Source organism: Pseudochaenichthys georgianus, chromosome 22 (assembly GCF_902827115.2).
Source record: "Pseudochaenichthys georgianus chromosome 22, fPseGeo1.2, whole genome shotgun sequence".
Classification (NCBI taxonomy): domain Eukaryota; kingdom Metazoa; phylum Chordata; class Actinopteri; order Perciformes; family Channichthyidae; genus Pseudochaenichthys; species Pseudochaenichthys georgianus.
In genome coordinates this window covers 1,184,748-1,203,912 of record NC_047524.1, presented here as the reverse complement: position 1 = coordinate 1,203,912, position 19,165 = coordinate 1,184,748, and the positions used below count along the sequence as shown (strand labels likewise).

Below are 19,165 nucleotides of genomic sequence, written 5' to 3'. Positions count from 1 at the left end.
ATCAATCAGAAACAGAATCAGGTTGAAGGGACGTTTACACGTGCGAGGAATTTGACGTGGTGTCGTGGTGCATACATACAAGAATTAAAAACAAAGGTAGAGAACTAATTAGAAATAGATAGTAAAATATATGATATGTGATGATATAAGATACTGATGTTCAGTCTAAAGATTTCAAAATTAAAGCATACCCAAAGAGAGACATCCACTGGAAAGAACGTCTTAAAAAAAGAAAATGTATAAGACAAACAGTTTTTTGTCAAGGCCCTCGTCTTTCCCTTCTCCGTCGATCTGACGCTCTCCTGTCTGATCATACAGGCAAAAAGAGACAAAAACTCACTCTTTAAAACATGCTCTCTTTACGAGATGCAGGACCTTGAAAGTCATTATAAACTTAAATTAGAGCAATATAATGGAAAATGCTAGATAATAATAAAATAAATCTGCACTTATTGTTTGCAGTGTTTTGTGAGATTGATCAAGCATGCAACGGTGTCTTGTTCGGGAATCATTTGCTTAGGTATTCGACCTTCGACCCAGTTCATCATGTTCTCCTCTCACTGTCTCTCTTCCCACGGCATACGTCTACGGCAGGGGTGTCAAACTCAATTTCATCTCGGGCCACATTAGCATTATGGTTGCACTCAAAGGGCCGGTTTTAACTTATATATTGAATTGAATTGATTTATTTAAAAGAGGGACAGTGTACATTAATCAACATATTAAAAACATGTAAAAGTACTGGAATTAGCCAAAAGGCTAGTTTTTCATCGATAGTCCCTTTGCCAGATGGTGATAGACATCCTAAAAGCAATAATAAAAATACCACAACATTGTTATACCATTGTACACATTTACAATAGATTACATCACTGAATACAGATAGAAGCAAGTTACGATAATAAATAAATAAAACATTTAAATATATATATAAAATAAATGTATTATATTACATGATTGCCTCTGCATTGGATTAGTATCAGATAGGGTAATAACTTCATAAATAACTACGTCTGAAAGCAGAAGTCTGGGGCAAATAATTGCAAGTTTCTTCAGTGAGAATGTTACAAAATGATTTAAAAAGAAAAGCTGGAAAAAAAAGTCAAAATGAAAAAACAGAAGTGACATTTAAAAAAACTAACATTTAAAAAAAATAGTCAAATTCCAAGAAAAATGCATATTTAGAAGAAAAAAAAGTCAAATTCTGAGAAAAAAAGTCAAATTTCAGATGCATTGTGGGACATGTAGTTTATGGGCAACGTGCTTCTGTAAATCATCATGTAACCGTATAATAAACATATTATATTCTTTGCAAGCTCTTGTGGGGCCACAGAAAATGAAGTCACGGGCCGGATTTGGCCCCCGGGCCTTCAGTTTGACACCCCTGGTCTACGGCCTTGGGTGTTGCTGCTATCTCTCTTAAGGAGGGGCAGCTTGGGCGCATTGTTGTTGCCAGTCTGTGACAGAGCACAAGCCGCCATGAGGTAGTTTCCTGTTCAGGGACGCAGGCTCCCTGGCGCTCATTCTTTCCTATGGACGACAGCTCTCGTTAGATTCAGGGTCCATGATGTTTAGTCTCGCTGATGAAGAATGTTGATTATTACACTCCGAACTAGTTATAACCTCGAGCTGCAGAGAGTTCTTCAGAATTGGTTTGGCAGCCGCTGTGTCAACTCGTGACACCACCTGTCTCGTGAATTCTCCGGCCGTAACTCCAAATAAACCGTCAGTGTTTGCCATCAAAGCTCCAGCTCTCCTCGTGCCTCTGAGTCCTGTTTCCAATTGCTTCAGAAGTTTCCCCAAACGTCTAACATTAGTTTAGCCACCAAGACAAAGAGAACCTTTTTAAAAAGAGGATATTCATTACAACAAGTCTTCTATTATTTGACTTTGAGTGTGACCGATTTGACTATATGTATAATACTGCGTGTAAAGGCTTCACAAATATTATAAAGGCAAGATAAATTAACTTCCCGTAACAGCGAGAAAACCTTTTGATGTTTTGCAGGACCTTGAAAGTCATTGTTTGACTCTAAATTAGAAGAATAATGGGAAGTGGTGCAAAATAAATAAATAAATCTGCACTTATTATTTGTTGTTGCAGTGTTTTGTGCATGCAGCTTTTTCTAACCTTCACACAACAAAGTTTAGCTCCCACCAAAAGCAGAGAAAAACTATTTGAAAAGAGGATATTTCGTGGGTATTTGACCATAAATCAACTATTTTCTCACTTTGCATTGACAGAGTGCGACAGATGTGACTGCTGTGTATAATGCTGCATGTAAACAAACTTGGTAAGGCGTGAACATCACAAAGGACCTTGAAAGTCACTGTTGAATTATAATTTTAATGGGAAATGTTACAAAATAAATCAATAAATCTGCACTTATTATTTGCCGTTGCCGTGTTTTGTGCATGAAGGTCTGTCTAACTTTTACTTAACAAAGTCTAACTTCCACCGAGAAACAGAAACTTTTGAAATAAGGATATTCAGTATTACAATAAATCTTGTAGTTTTTCACTTTGCATTGATGTGTATAATACTGCATGTAAAACAAACTGTGCCTCTTGGATGAGCGTGGACATTCTGAATTTGTGATTTCCGTCTTCCTCACTGTGATGTCCTTCTTCTTCTGCCCTCCTCTCCAGATGTGTCAGACAGGAAGATAACGACAGACGAGGAGGAGGCTCGGCGCATCGCGGAGATGGGGAAGCCGGTGCTGGGGGAGAACTCCAAGCTGGAAGTGATTATCGAGGAGTCGTACGAGTTTAAGGTGAGAGAGGTTCCTCTGCAAACAGAGCGGGATATTCCTGCTGCCGCAAACACCGGAAAACTTCAATTCATCTGCTGGATATAACAGATACAGGAAAGAAAAGCAAAACTCTGGAAAAAAAAGAAATTTTGGGAAAAAAAGTTACATTTAAAAAAATAAATAAATAAAAAAAAGTCAAATTCCGGGGGAAAAGTCTAATTTCAGATGCATTGTGGGACATGTAGTTTATGGGCAATGTGCTTCTGTAAAGCGGCATGTAACCGTATGAACATATAATATTCTTTGCAAGCTCTTGTGGGGCCACAGAAAATGAAGTCGCGGGCCGAATTTGGTCCCCGGGTCTTGAGTACTCAGAGTTTTACTTAAGTTAAAGAAGCAATACTAAAGTGTACAAATACAAGTAAGTGGTTCATTCAGCAAAATGCATTCCCTCTTGGGGATTTATAATCTTGTTCTTCTTCAAAATATATTAACATAAATAAACTCAAAATATTCTTTTCTGTAAGATAATTTTATTTCGTAGATGAAAGTTAGTTTTATACTGAATTGGAAATTAAATAATTTACTAAGCTGTTCTTGCATATATTCTTACAATATTTTTTATCAGGTTTTATAGGTCTTAAACATAATAATAATACATTTTAAAATATTAAAAAAGAACAGTAAAAATAATAATTTAAGACATATCATTAAAATAATTTAAAATATATATTTATAATAATAATAATAATGAGTGCTTTTCATGTTTCACTTAACATATACAGGTTAAAATAAAGAAATCAACACACTTTCAATATAAAACACACAATCATTTTAGATATTTAAATATTAAAAGCAGCTTTAAAAAGGGACATTTTGATTTGTGATTTAAATATCGACAGATGTGTGCAGTCATGGATAATCTTACTTTGTAAAGTAACTAGTTACTAAAGTGCAAGTCTCTCAAATGTAGTGAAGTGTAAGTTTCGAGGCCTACTATGGAAATACTTCAGTAAAAGTACCTTGACATTTTACTTCAGTGAATGTGCTTTGTTATTCTCCACCACTCTGTATAAAGTCATCCTCTTTCCTCCATATTTGTGTCTGCTGTGTTCCTTCATCATGCTTCACACATGTTCCTGCAGCTGAACTGGATGGCACTGCCCCCCTGTGGCCACGCTGGTGAACTGCTCCTCACAGCAGCCTCTGGACAGGATGGATTTAATACTGTTTCTATCTGGTTTCACAGAGCACGGTGGACAAGCTGATCAAGAAGACCAACCTGGCTCTGGTGGTGGGAACCAACTCCTGGAGGGACCAGTTCATGGAGGCCATCACCGTCAGTGCAGGTGCTGAAGGGAATAATAATACAAATAGTGGTATGCTAACTAAAGGGACATCAATTGTTTAAAGCGGTCATATTCATTTTTTTTCGGAGTTCCCTTTCCTGTGACCTTGAACAAGACTTGAATGTAGGACCAAAGCCTTTCACCGCGTGGTAGGCTAGTATGAGAGAAATAAATTGGCTTCTTGTTTGGATAGTTAATCTCAGCATACTACATGTTGTATTCTTAGAAGCTACCCCCAACTTCAGCCCAAAGATATCAGTGTCAGTTTTCAGAAACTAATGCAAGTGGAGTCGTCCCTGAAAGCTCTGGAGAAGTTTCATGTTGGTGAGATTAAAAAGCCATCCATCATCTGGTCGTCCTGCCGCTCTGCAGTCACAGCGTCCTCTCTCTGCTGAAATATTTAATCCAGCGGTACTCTTTATGATTTCATGATCCAGTGTGTCTGAAAGATGCATGCGGCTCACATGGCCTGACACTCTGAGTCACTTCCTCCTCTCCATGCTGAACTTCCTGTGAGATCCACCTGAGGGCGCATTTATTTTATAGCTCTTACAAGATGACACTTTAAAGGAGGACAAATCCAAAATGATAAATTTTTCCAAACTGGAGTAAACCCTATCAAAGGTGTTATGTTGTAGTGCTTCTCAAAGTGTGGTCTGCGGACCACTGGTGGTCCGTGAGCGCCCCCTAGTGGTCCGTGAGTATATTGGTAACATTTCACATTTGAAATAAATAAATTTAAGTTTTCCACACTCTCGCGGGAATATCTCCGCAATGGAGCGAGGTTAAGTTTCACTTTCGATTGCATGATATAGCCCAGCGCAACACCTTCGTCACACATGTTGCCACTTGTTTGTACCATTTTCAGGCGATTTGTAATCTGTTCTAGAAAAATGATGTATTGTTTTGATATGTGTGGAGTCAGGTGGTCCGCGAGTGTTTTTTTATTGGTTAAGTGGTCCTTGGTATGAACAAGAGAAACACAGATTGTCAGTGGTGGATAAACTACTCAGGTCTTTAACTGCTGCTAACCCAATTGTGAAATACTTTGTTGAGTGTAAAATAAAGACTGTTACATTACTTAAGTAAAAGTTAATACAGATTGTATTCCCATCTTCTCTTAAATCAGTGTAGAACCAGTGTAATACAATGAAGTACATATACCGTACTTTTCGGACTATAAGCCGCGACTTTTTCCCCCATTTTCTTTGTACAGCTAACGGCCACTAGGGACCTCCTAAATCTATGGATTTTACAGGTAAAATTAACCACCTTTAACGCTATGGGCTCTATGACCGGTCCGCGCCCGCCACCTCTAAGCGGCGGCTCCAGCAGGAAAAGCTGGAGGCCGGAAAAGAGTGAGACAGGTAGCGCGCCAAAGTAAAAGTGGAACCGAGAGACAGAACGAGAGCAAGACAGACGGACAATTTAGCTGCTGCGGCTCATATGCAGGTGCGCTTTATAGTCCGAAGAGTACGGTACTCAACCTTAAGTCCAACTTTAAGGTACTTTACTTGTATGCTTCTCTATACTTCTACATTTTGAAAGCTAATATTATACTTTATACTCCGATACATTTATCTGACAGCTTGAGTGACTTGTGCAGCTGATAAATAAGTAAACGTGTCTTTGTCATCCTTTATTGATTTGTATTTTCTCGCCAACATTTTCAAACTCTTCTCTTTGTCCTCGTCCTCTTTGTTCTTCATCATCTGTCTTTGTTTTTCTTTCCTTTTCATCTATATTGCTTTTCCATCTTCTTTCTCTCATCCTCTTGTTTGCCTCTTCTGCTGACATGTACTTCTCCTCCTTCACCCCTTTCTCCATCTTTTCCCACTTAATATTCCCACATCTCATCCTCTCTTATGCTGGTGCTGCTCTCTCTGCCGTCCTCCCGCTTCAATAACCCCCCAATAACATCCCTGTCTCCCCCTCAGATGAGGAGGAGGACGAGAGCGGGGAGGAGCGTCTGCCGTCCTGCTTCGACTACGTCATGCACTTCCTCACCGTCTTCTGGAAGGTTCTGTTTGCCTGCGTTCCTCCCACCGACTACCTGAACGGCTGGGCGTGCTTCATCATCTCCATCGCCATCATCGGCATGCTCACCGCCGTCATCGGAGACCTGGCGTCGCACTTCGGCTGCACCATCGGGCTCAAGGACTCCGTCACCGCCGTGGTGTTTGTGGCCCTCGGCACCTCCGTCCCAGGTGAGACCAGGACTTGAACATCAACATGTCCCCCCTCTTCTTCATGTCTCTTCTACATCAACATGTGTCCCCTCTTCTTCATGTCTCTTCTACATCAACATGTGTCCCCTCTTCTTCATGTCTCTTCTACATCAACATGTGTCCCCTCTTCTTCATGTCTCTTCTACATCAACATGTGTCCCCTCTTCTTCATGTCTCTTCTTCATCAACATGTGTCCCCTCTTCTTCATGTCTCTTCTACATCAACATGTGTCCCCTCTTCTTCATGTCTCTTCTTCATCAACATGTGTCCCCTCTTCTTCATGTCTCTTCTACATTAACATGTGTCCCCTCTTCTTCATGTCTCTTCTACATCAACATGTGTCCCCTCTTCTTCATGTCTCTTCTACATCAACATGTGTCCCCTCTGTGGAAAGAGACTCTGAAAGTTTCAGGAACAAAGATTTTCTCTCTTTTTGATCCATTTCTATAAAAACCTGTCTGAAAACGAGCTGATCAGATTTTGGCCACTTTATGATGTCATAACGATGTGTTGTCTTGTGTAACCAGTAGCCAATCAGCAACCAAGGAACCCCCCCCCCCCCCCCCTATCACCTGAATCTCCTCCTAGAGCACCATTGTGTTCTTGTTATCCAAATCTCTCTCCGATGCAGCTTTCACACCAGCGCTTTTCCCTTTCTAGCTCCGAGCGGGAGCTTTTCTGGTTCAGCTCCGGTTTCCCTGTTCTGCTCCCGCTCTGTTCACACCGCCCAGAGCTGCCGCTGCTGCGTCATGACGTCACCGTTTACGTGCCTGCTTCATAAAATCCAAACCGCGCGGAAATCCCTCACATCGACAACAATGGCCGATTTTATTGAAGTGCCTTTCGCTTTGGTTATCCTTTTACGAAACGAAATGGAAGGACTTTACTTTACTTGGAACTTTACAAACATCACATGCAAAATGCAAGACTTCTTTGTGGTCTTCAGCATCTACTTCAACGACGAATCTGCCCCCGCCTCGACGTAAGAGAGACGTAAGCGACGCCGCCTTTTAGCTCCAAAGCTCTTGCCTCTAGACTGACAATTTTTTGGAGCTGGAAGTGAACCGGATTCCGGAGCTAAGAGGCGGCGCCTCTGCGGTGTGAACAGGAAAAAACTGTACTTTTCAGCTCCAGCTCCGAGCCGGAGCTGAAAACGCGTTGGTGTGAAAGTGGCAAGAGGGGCGTGGGGAGGGGCTCCTTATTTTCATCTAAAGTAACAGACAGAGAATCAGCACTTTGGAAACAGGGCCGAAACAGAGGGGATTATGGGTAATGCAGCAATGATCTGTTTGGTGTTTGGAGCCAAACACTTCAGAGACATGTTTTGTTTGGGACCTTTAATACTCAATACTTACAAATGTTTGATTGTTCAACCATCAAATGTATTGCCAGTGCTAAGTAGGCAGCAGCAGCAGCAGCAGCTGTATTGTTGCTTATCAGGGCTTTTCATTTGGAAAACAAGCCTCATCCTGATCTTCCCGTTTTGATACAGTTACGGCCCGTCCACACAGCGGCATCCGTTAAAGCTTCAACTCTTCAGCCCATTCACTTTGAATGGGGTGACGTCACGCTTCGCCGAACTGCATTGTGGGAGCGAAGCGTAGCAATGTTCCACTTTTGAAGCGTCGACGGAAGCGTCAGCCAATCGAATCGTATGCCAGTACAAGCTCTAGCCAATCAAACCGCTGCTTGTGTGTCCGGGGTGGGAGATTCAGGTGATTGGTTGTTGGTCCAGCTTCAGACATGCCCGCCGGCAAGCGACAACGCACGCCGCTGTGTGGACGGGCCGTTACTCTATGGAGCTTTTAATCTGAAAACCTTCCTGATCCTGATCCTTTTTTTTTTTAAACATGCCTCATCCTGATCTTCCTAGTATACAAACATTCGGTACCACTCTACAATAAGACTACCCTTATAAATTGTTTGTAATTCATTTATTAATTAGGTTGTGAACACTTTATAAATCATTAATAAGCTTTTATAAGACATGAGATAAACAGGGCGACTGTGACCGGTGGCTTGCCAAATAGTGAGCCCACATTTATTTGTACTGCTAAGTCTTTTATTGGCTACTTATGGCGTATTTCCACTGCAGGGCCTCGCACGGCTCAGTACTGTATAGTTAGGCCTTGGTAGGCCAGGCTCACTTTATGATGCGTTTCCATTACAGTTTAGGAACTGGGGCAGTAACTATAGTAACGCAGTGTACGCGGAGCCGTGACGTCATCTTCAATGTGAAACACAAAACCAACATCAGCCGTTAGCTGTTAGCCCTCAGAGCTCACAGCTCCTCATATCTGTTCAGAAACTAGACAGAAGTTAAACGAGTACAAACCACAGACTGCCTGTGTCATGGAGAATACAGTCGCTGGTTTATTTATGTCTGTAGGCCGTTGTTGTGAGTGTGGACGGAGCATATACAATGTTAGCTTAGCTGATCTCCTTTCAGAAAACACACATTTTAAAAAGTTTTTCCGCCTGCCGTCTGTCTGCAGACTTGTCAAAGCATTAAGTCATGGTTGTTACTAACCGGTATCAGTGTGTTGTTACTTCGGCATCACTTTGAAACGTGTATTACAATTAAATCACGGTAAAATATGTTCATTTTGTTGTAGTTGCCAGCGATTCTCTCACCAGTTTAACATACTCAGCCCGATTGTTGGCCCGGAAAGAGCCTCGATTTTGGAGAGCCAGAAAATTGTGAAAAAGTACCCGCTAGCCGGAACTACGCCAAGTGGAAACGCAACCAAAAACCGGCACGGCACTCTTAAACCGCACTCCGCGCAGTAGTGGAAATGCGCCATTAGATTACTTCGTCTTCTTCATCAGCCAGCATCCTTCTCTGGTATCTGTTGCTCACTGAGTTGATTCTCGCTAAGTAGCCAATATAAGGCTTAGTCATCTTGCTAAATAGTGAGCCTGTGTTGATGTACTAGTTTATGATGATTAATGAAGTGTTTACAACCTAATTCATAATCTAATTATAAACCCTTTATGAATCATTTATAAGGGTAGTCTTATTGTAAAGTGGTACCAACAATTCTATGTGTCTTTTATTATTATTATAGTCTCCTGTAAGTTTACAGTTACTCTATAGAAGCATGGATAGGTTTTGTAAGGTCTGTAATACATTAGAAGTGCAGTGTGTACATAGCTCTGATATATACAGTTTAAAGAGTGGTATACAAATATAAATATATAATACAGCTCGTATTTGTATATATATCATGAGCTTTTCTTACAAACAGTAAGACATGCTCTGTCATCAGGACAATATTTTGAATTTTCCCCTGACGGTCAGCATATTTGTTATTAAAGGACCTGGGTGCAACATTAATAAATCATCACTGTATTTATTTTAGGAAAACATATAAATAAATGAACAAAAAAGACCAAGACAGAGGACATTGTCAATCTCCACAGTGCCATTCATATTTTTGAGTGACAGTTGGCTTTAGGGGGAAATCAACATTTGCTTTCAGGATGTTTATCTTCTGCAGGAAATTAAACGAAAGGGGAAGTGTGCACGATTTCTGGAAACTATCAACATACCACTAATAATCATCTTTATGGTCAGGAATTATAACATTAACTACAGAATATAATTTATGAAGACATTTCTGTGCGAATGCTGGATTCTGAAAAGCTGACACCGGACTACATTTCTGGTTTAAAGGTCTGGCTTATTGTGCAAAATCCACTTCTTCATGTCTCTTCTACATCAACATGTGTCCCCTCTTCTTCATGTCTCTTCTACATCAACATGTGTCCCCTCTTCTTCATGTCTCTTCTACATCAACATGTGTCCCCTCTTCTTCATGTCTCTTCTACATCAACATGTGTCCCCTCTTCTTCATGTCTCTTCTACATCAACATGTGTCCCCTCTTCTTCATGTCTCTTCTACATCAACATGTGTCCCCTCTTCTTCATGTCTCTTCTTCATCAACATGTGTCCCCTCTGTGGAAAGAGACTCTGAAAGCTTCAGGAACAAGGATTCTCTCTCTTTTTGATCCATTTCTATAAAAACCTGTCTGAAAATGAGCTGATCAGATTTTGGCCACTTTATGATGTCATCACGATGTGTTGTCTTGAGTAACCATTAGCCAATCAGCAACCAAGGTACCCCCCCCCCCCCTTATCACCTGCATCTCCTCTAGAGCACCATTGTGTTCTTTGTAACCAAATGTCTCTCAGAGGGGCGTGGGGAGGGGCTCCTTATTTTCATCTAAAGTAACAGACAGAGAATCAGCACTTTGGAAACAGGGCTGAAACAGAGGGGATTATGGGTAATGCTGCAATGATCTGGTTGGTGTTTGGAGCCAAACACTTCAGAGACATGTTTTGTATATATCTGAGACCTGTGATATATTGATGAAGAACAGTACACTAGGGGACCTACACAGTATTTTGGCCAAAGTTTGGTTATTTAATATCTCTGTGGTTTAAAATGGGTGGGACTCTTTTATTTCTGTGCACCAATCAAAGTTCAGAATATGCATGAAAACCTAATGACTTCTCTCTCTGCAGACACCTTTGCCAGTAAGGTATCGGCGGTGCAGGACACGTACGCCGACGCCTCCATCGGGAACGTGACCGGCAGCAACGCCGTCAACGTGTTCCTGGGCATCGGCCTGGCCTGGTCGGTGGCGGCCATCTACTGGCACATGAAGGGGAAGCCGTTCGTGGTGGAGGCCGGATCGCTCGCCTTCTCCGTCACCCTCTTCACAATCTTCGCCTTCCTGGCCATCTCGGTGCTGCTTTACCGGCGCCGCGCCCACATCGGAGGGGAACTGGGTGGTCCGCGGGGTCACAGACTGGCCACGTCCGCCTTCTTATTCGGCCTCTGGTTCCTCTACATCCTGTTCTCCAGCCTGGAGGCCTACTGTCATATAGAGGGCTTTTAAACAGGGGAATACAAACATGCAGGGGTTTAAAGTACAACTTCAGAGGGTGGCTTCTCACTGTGGGATTTTTTGGTCTTGTATGGTTTGTATGAACAGGAGAGGTTTGGTTTTCCCAGACGCCTCTATCTCTCTCCCTCAACCCCTTCTGTAAGGATGCTCGGAGGCGAGTTTTCTGCAGGAGAAGATCGCCGTCCTGAGCCGGCGCCAGTCCGCTTACATTTGGGATTGGGTCACCATCGAGTCCAGAAGATGCCACGCAGACCTGGAAGAGACTGAAGTCTTATATCCGGAGAGGGTTGAGTTAATCAGAGGTCTATATTTTTCTCAACGTCTGACGAGAACGACTTTTTCTAAAAAGTATTTTGGGGATAAAAACGCAACAGATATAATAAAACAAAAAAAACACACACAAACACAAATAAAGGATTAAAAGAACTATTTTCTGATCCATGTTAAGGAATAGCAAAATATCGTAAATGGGGAATATGTTCACAGTGACTGTGGGATTGATTTATAGTATTTCTTTTTTATTTGCATAGTTTCCTAAGGAGCACTGCAGAGTTCTCAGAAATCACAAGAAGAAGAAGAAGAAGAAGAAGAAGAAGAAGAAGAAGAAGAAGAAGAAGAAGAAGAAGAAGAAGAATCGTGATGGTGAACATGGTCAAACTGCCCTGAACATTACTTCCGTACTCTATACGTATCTATATATAATATATTTCCATATTTTATGTATATTTTGAATATTTGTTTAAATGTGGTCACTTTCTGCTCTAAGGATTGCTGTGGCTAAACGGGAGGGGTGGGGGGGGTCAAACTATATACTGGAACGATGTCTTCTTCACATTTCTAAGAGTTATGTATCTTGCCTAGGTAAAAATATGACATTGTATTTTATTTATTTACTGATATCTTGGTCTCACTCGAGTTTTCAACTTTTCAATCAGAAATCCTAGAAAAATTTAAAAAAACATGTTGCTGCAGAAATAAATTAAGAGGTATTTTTCTACTGTTCCTTCCATGCATTTTGCTGTATAGATCTATTTATTGAGACTTGTACGTGTGCAAAAGGCCAATATTTAAGGTGTCACTATGGACCGAACAGAGTGCCTGTGGAGCTGCAGCCGCCCACACTGAGCTGAACAACTGAAGAGCTTCTTCCAGCACCGCTTTTTAAAGCTGCCTTTATAAAATGTGAGATTTTAATACAAAGCATGTCATCACATAACCTTAATTGCTGCTAGCTGCTCTTACGTTAGCTTCTCCAACTGCAACACTGGTGTTGTCTGTGCCTGAATCCCTGGCATTGCAGCATTAAACATAATCTTGGGCTCTACTTTATTAAATAAGTAAATGAGAACACAATTCTTTCCAAATTAAACCACCAGGCATTTGCATACAAAAAAAGTATGCCGAAATGTCTTGTTAAGCTATTAGAAAACCCCAAAATATTGCCTTGAATATGATATAAAACAGAGAAAAGCACCAAATCATATATTTAAGTTGCTGAAAACAGCATTTTCTGACATTTCCGCATGACAATTTAATTTACAATGAATTATAATTATGTTACCATCAATATAATAATCCTTGCAGATCTATTACAATGGATTCAGCATAAACAACTAAGGATTGGTAACTGTGAGCGACACCTTTTAATGTTAAACATCATCTAATCATTGATAAATATCAATCAGTGTATCTACAATGAAGTAAAATCTGTTTTCATGGTATAAGAGAAAATCTAAGTGATTCCATAATCAAATATGTAGGTGTTAGGTTGGCAGTGCTTCAAAAAAAGACTCAAATTACATGTTTTTCCCTTAACATCTCCCGCTTCTGCTGATTTTGTAAAGAGTAGGATTGAAACTCTTCAGTAAAGAGAAGCCAGTGTGGGTGTCAGAGCAGCAGATAGCTTCATGATGAATTTAAAAGTAGCTTGACATCGATACTGAATGCTGTTTAAACACACGACTGGTGCTTTGTTTATAAAAAACAATAGAAAAAAAGGTAATTACTTGTTTAAAACTCCCAAGAAGTAGCAGGAAGAAAAAATATATTTATTACTTAATTTGCATATGTTAGTATATAATCAGTCAAATTAAAAAATCACCCAAGAGATTACCAAAGAGGTGGGATGCAACATCTGTTAAAAAAAATGAAATAAAATAAAAGTAAAGAAAAAAATGGTTGCAGTGACACTGTATTTCCACAAGGGGGATGTCAATCTCCAGTCCCTGTGGTTCATCCCTTCTTCTCACTCCACCTCTTCCTCAGTGTTTCTTCCTCTGTGGTGAGCAGTGTTGTAAATACGTCTTGTGGCTGATTCAGATGCTCTTTCCCGGCCCTGGACCACACCTGCTCCCCCCACATTTACACACACACACACACGCACACATTCAGTCGATATGGGGTCCACTGACGCTGTGAGGACGGGTCCCATTAAAACACTAAAACACCCACGTTTTGTACATACTTTTCTGTGTATGTTTACATTGACACGGTATAGGTGTCATGCAAGGAGGGGGGCATGCAAACACACACACACACATCTCATTTACAGTACAGGTTATCTGCAGTCATCTGAGCCAGTGGAAGTGTGTGTTGTTTTATTTTCCGGGCGCTCACTTTGTCACCTTTTTGAATCCTGCAAAAAACATTTTTAGTCTTGAGTTTGGCAGGTGTTCATGATGTCAAGGAATTGTTTTATCCTCGCCTTTAGAGGGTTATTTATATTGTTTATTTGGTTGTATTATTTTAATCTGCCATGTGACTGTCTATGTGTGTGTGCACAAGCGGGGTTTTTCACCACTCTAAATCGTCATTTTGTCTTAAAAAATATGAAATGTCTTAATTCTGTAAAAGAGGAAAATATATTTATCATACACATCACCTCTCAAGGCAGCAGTCTTATTTTATTTGGAATAAAAGTGAAATGTGAATTTGTGAGACACTGAGGAAAAGCTTCATTAATTATATTGTTCTTTTCACTTGTATTTGTGTAACAGAGAAAGGGGGCACATTTTAATTATAATGGAGGCGGTATGTTTTTTTCCTGGCCTGCAATGAGATGTCAAAATAAAAAAGGAAATTTCAAAAGCTGACGGTTGTTTTGAGATCAACACCTTTTGTTTTTTCTGTGGAAATAAAGCAGCTTTCTGGTTTATAAGCAAATACTGGGTTGACTTGAATCACAACTGATTATTAAATATATCAATGTCACTGGATTAGAATAAGGAAAGACTTTTTTGAGATTAAAGGTTTTGAAAGGTTATCACAAACATACAAAATCCTCAAAATTGAGTTATTAGGGTTTTCACAAAACACCACAACAAGTTGGAAAAGTTTACCTTAAAGGTGGGGTAGGTAATGTTGGAGAAACCGGCTCGAGTGCGCTAGAATTTGAAAATACACAACCGGAGAAAATCTGCCACTTCCTTACAGAGCCCCTCCTCCAACACACACGAACGCGCACATGACCAATGAGGGCACGAGATAAGTCTGTGCACAGATGGAAGGCTGACAGGCAGGTAGGCCATCCAGTTACTTTAGCCGGCTCAGATGATTGGTCATGCTTTTTACAGTGCCACGGCTTCCACAGATACTTTTTTTATGGATATTTTGTCAAAGCACTTCAGATATTCATTGCTAATCGGGATGTTTAAGAGCATTCCATGGAATATAACAAAAGTGTATCTCGAGCCGGTTCTCAAACTTACCTACCCCACCTTTAAGTAAATTAATTGTTTTGCCAACAGATTTGACTTAATTCTATAAGGCTAGTTGAAAATAATAGAAAGTATCTCAACGTAATATTACTGCTTTAAACTAACCTAATACAGTGAAGTTGAACCTGCTGACAAAACATTAAAGTCAATGTTTAATTATTTTTTGAAAATATAAATGTGTTGCATCAGTTCAAGCCACTATTTACATATTATGCAGAAATAAGCACAAGCGTGTTGTCCCAGAATGGACTAATGGAAGAGAGGATTTTGTTTTAAGAATACAGGTTTTTATAGCAAAATCAAAACTGTTTATAATAAATATTCCCTTCTAATTTCCTTTGTGAGGGGATTCTTTTGCCGTTAAAAAAACACATTTTCTCTGCTTGTAGATACTTTTAATCCACACCTGGAACATTTCTCTAGCTCATATCGTCATATCAATTAACTCCATGTCTGTTTGTTTGCACTTAACTGCATATCTGCAACAATAGAATTGCCTGCAAACTGCAAACATATTCAACATTTTTAGATTCGCCTTGTTTTTATTTGTTATCATTTATTTAGGCCTTTTCAGGTATCTTAATATTGTGTAGCTTTGTCTAACTATATAGTCATTTATGATTTAAATTTAAATTTCAGAACGTCTTATTGGTTTACCATTTTATAATCTTAACTAAAATAAAAAAAACAAGTACCCACTCTTTTGAGTTAATAAGTTATTTATTTTCAATTAAATGTATTTTTAAAAATGATCTGATATTTTTGAGTTAGCTGGTCAGGTGAAATGTATCAGGAACTGGACTTAGGTTGGATTTGTCACTTTTCGGTTCATTGATTATTTTTGCAAAACATGTTTTATACGTGAAACACTGTCAATGCATCTCCACTGTTTGTGCAGTCTGGGTCAAACATATTTATGATATATTTTGGTGTTGCAGTTTAAAGGCAGAAATACAATTGAGAATATCTGAAACTAACAGAATATTTCTAACAGATAGCACTACACACAAACACACACATGAACACACCTTCTCATCTCTGAAATTGTTTGACTGTTTGTTAAATGGACTGTTTTTTACTCCTTGCTATGGGTTTCTGTTTTTATTTCAGGGAATTGTGCATGGATTTTACGATTTGTTTTGCAATTTATTTTGGTTATTATTTCTAAGGGGGGGTCAATACCTAAATAAAGGAGAGTATTTGAAGAAAAAACGCTTCCTTTCTGTGTGTGTGCGTGTAAGTAAGTGCGTGTGCAATAAATGTGTGTGTGTTTAACTGGCGTGGAGCAGCTGAGACAGGGGCGGGGCTTAAAGCGTTACTGACGTGTATCTGCACCAATAGGAAGCCGAGGATGATTCGCACGTTTGCACAATTGGCTTACAATAAAGACGAGTTTCAGCCATGACTGGGGGAAGGATGGAGCACTGAGAGGAACCAACCTGCAGCCGAGTGTGTGTGTGTGCGTGTGCGTGCGTGTGTAAGAAGCATCAACCTGCAGCTGAGTGTGTGTGAAGCAGCACTGACAGACACACACGATGCTGCAGAATGGCGCACCGAGTCTCCTGCAGTGTTTGTGTGCAGGATTAGCCGCTACTTAGCTGTGTGTGTGAGAGAGAGTATGTGTGTGTGCAGAGCCTCCAGCCGCGTCAGGTGGATGCAGTGATCCAGGTCGCCCCTATGGATCGCGTCCATGGATGATTTCAAACCCGCTTTGGACACCAGTTTGAGTCCCAGGGTGTGTGTCTCCTCAGCGGAAGAGGATGTGTTCCGCTGGCCGGAGGATGGAGGCGGCGCGGTGCCGGACGCGGTGCCGGACGCGGTACCGGACGCGGCACCGGGATTCTGGAGGGCCGTGTTCGACTATGAAGCCGCTGCGGAGGACGAGCTCAGCCTGCGGAGGGGCGACCTGGTGGAGGTGCTGTCCAAGGACTCGCTGGTGTCCGGGGATGAGGGCTGGTGGACCGGCATGATCCTGGACCGGGTCGGCATCTTCCCCTCCAACTATGTGAGCCACGGAGACATCCGGGACACCAGGGAGCAGCAGCAGTACCCGGTGCCCCCCCTGCACCGTGAGTCCTATTGTGCTCCATGCTAATGCTACATCACTAAAGTGTGTGTGTGTGTGTGTGTGTGTGTGTGGTGTGTGTGTGTGTGTGTGTTGTGGTGTGTGTGTGTGTGTGTGTGTGTGTGTGTGTGTGTGTGTGTGTGTGTGTGTGTGTGTGTGTGTGTGTGTGGTGTGTGTGTGTGTGTGTGTGTGTGTTGTGTGTGGTGTGTGTGTGCGTGTGCGAGAGAGAGTGCTGTGTCACGGCGCAGTGAGCTCCTGTTGGCCTACAAACATCCTCACAGCCTCAGCACCATTATTCATCCCTCTGCCTGTCACACACACACACACCCACACACACACACACACACACACACACACACACACACACACACACACAGGCACCGCGCCTCAGATTACAATGCACCCTGTGCTGCATCCTCAGCAGAAAGAGAAGAGAACTGGACATGCTGCTCCCTTGCCTGCAGTATTATCATCAGATATTATGTTCATGGAAATAGCTTTGTGGCCAATGCATTATCTTGATATGCGCGGTGGCCGGTGCAACAACATAAAGCTAAATACATGTCTAGTGGAGCTAAATGTGCAGCCTCAGATGGAGACAGTAAGCAGAACATTTAAAGGATCCTCTGCAGCTGCAACAACCCAAATCTAATAAAAGCAAAGACATGATAATAAATCTTGTATTTGAAGGCAGCACAACCCACATCAGCGCTGCTTGTTTGGGTGGAGGGCAGCTGTCTTTGTTAGCTTTCATCTCCTCAGCAGCAGCTGGCCTACTTTCACACCATCCACCTGAAATATTCATCAAGGTCAGTCTGCTGAGGAGGCTGCGAGCAGAGAATGAGCAGACACAAAGGCTGCTGGTCAACTCTCACAGGAAAGGGTCATCATCATTTCTTCCTCCAACATTAGTCACATTTGTGGACAGATGCTCGTTTCATCACTTCCTGTATTTGGGGCATCAGGGTGCATGGCTCAGTGAAAGCATGCTTCCACTCAGTGACCTGGTTTTAACGTCCTTTAAGAGCAAACGGTGAATTATTACCAGCTGATGACGGGCTGGCTGACTTTAACCCTTCGTGTCCTTGGAAGGATGTCTGCAAAAAATGTTAATGTTGTGTCAAGAGATTTAGAGATGAGATAAATATGTATTGATCCCATGGGAAATGTCATGTGAGCAGCAATACGAGTGAAACACTGTATATATTACATTAACATTATAATTGGTTAAAAAAATACAAACAGATATGATGATTTTTTTTTAATACGATTTTTCTACATATCTTTGAACAAGTGCTAGTCCTATGTAGGTGCTAGTGCATAAAGTACATAAGGTTATAGGTGCATACAAACAAGTATTTCATGTCGGTGTGGCAAAAGCACTTTGTTGTGATTGTTTTAAATGTTATATCATTACAAATGGAGCCGTAACGTTAAAAAAAACACTTTCATCAGTTGACACACGCTGCCGTTTCAGAAATGATGCAAATTAAGTAAAGTGTGCCAAAAGCCAAAACACATGCCGATGAAGACACATCTTCACAAACCTGCGCACAAATCAACTAAAAGCTGCATAAACCAAACGCTGCAAGAAGCTCAAAACACAACGGAGATCAGGGGATTATAACGCGGGACAACTGTCTCTGTTGCAGAGTTATTCTGTCTCATAACTGTAAGTGTGTGTCATTATATCTGAAATTACTAGGTTAGCTTCGTTAGCTAGCTAGCTTACAGCAGATCTGCAGTAGTAACATCAGGAGTCATGTGATCGCATTATTAAAATAAGCCGATAAAACATTTTAGGTACATTTCCAACAAGAGACAGTTGTCCAGCTTTATAATCCTGAATGTCACCAGCGCTGCGGTCCCAGCTGTGTGCGTCACTCTTTAGTGTCCCCTGGTCTCCCAGCTGTGTGCGTCACTCTTTAGTGTCCCCTGGTCTCCCAGCTGTGTGCGTCACTCTTTAGTGTCCCCTGGTCTCCCAGCTGTGTGCGTCACTCTTTAGTGTCCCCTGGTCTCCCAGCTGTGTGCGTCACTCTTTAGTGTCCCCTGGTCTCCCAGCTGTGTGCGTCACTCTTTAGTGTCCCCTGGTCTCCCACCTGTGTGCGTCACTCTTTAGTGTCCCCTGGTCTCCCAGC

The 19,165-nt window shown here is 41.4% G+C and overlaps 2 protein-coding genes across 2 annotated transcripts in view; both read left to right on the top strand.

Moving 5' to 3' along the window:
• The first annotated feature begins 1,684 nt into the window (after nt 1–1,684).
• Nucleotides 1,685–14,455, top strand: LOC117467295 (sodium/calcium exchanger 3-like). The gene is made up of 6 exons (XM_034110850.2): nt 1,685–1,725; nt 2,245–2,294; nt 2,650–2,774; nt 4,003–4,102; nt 6,040–6,309; nt 10,861–14,455. Exons 2-6 carry the CDS (start codon nt 2,273–2,275, stop codon nt 11,235–11,237), a joined length of 894 nt encoding a protein of 297 aa, XP_033966741.1. The 5' UTR covers nt 1,685–1,725; nt 2,245–2,272; the 3' UTR covers nt 11,238–14,455.
• Nucleotides 14,456–16,393: 1,938 nt separating this feature from the next.
• map3k9 (mitogen-activated protein kinase kinase kinase 9) overlaps nt 16,394–19,165 on the top strand; it is a 30,622-nt gene continuing 27,850 nt past the window's right edge. Inside the window, exon 1 of the mRNA XM_034110824.1 lies at nt 16,394–17,031. Coding sequence (XP_033966715.1) covers nt 16,653–17,031 — 379 coding nt within the window. The 5' untranslated portion in view covers nt 16,394–16,652. The remainder of the gene's footprint in view (nt 17,032–19,165) is intronic.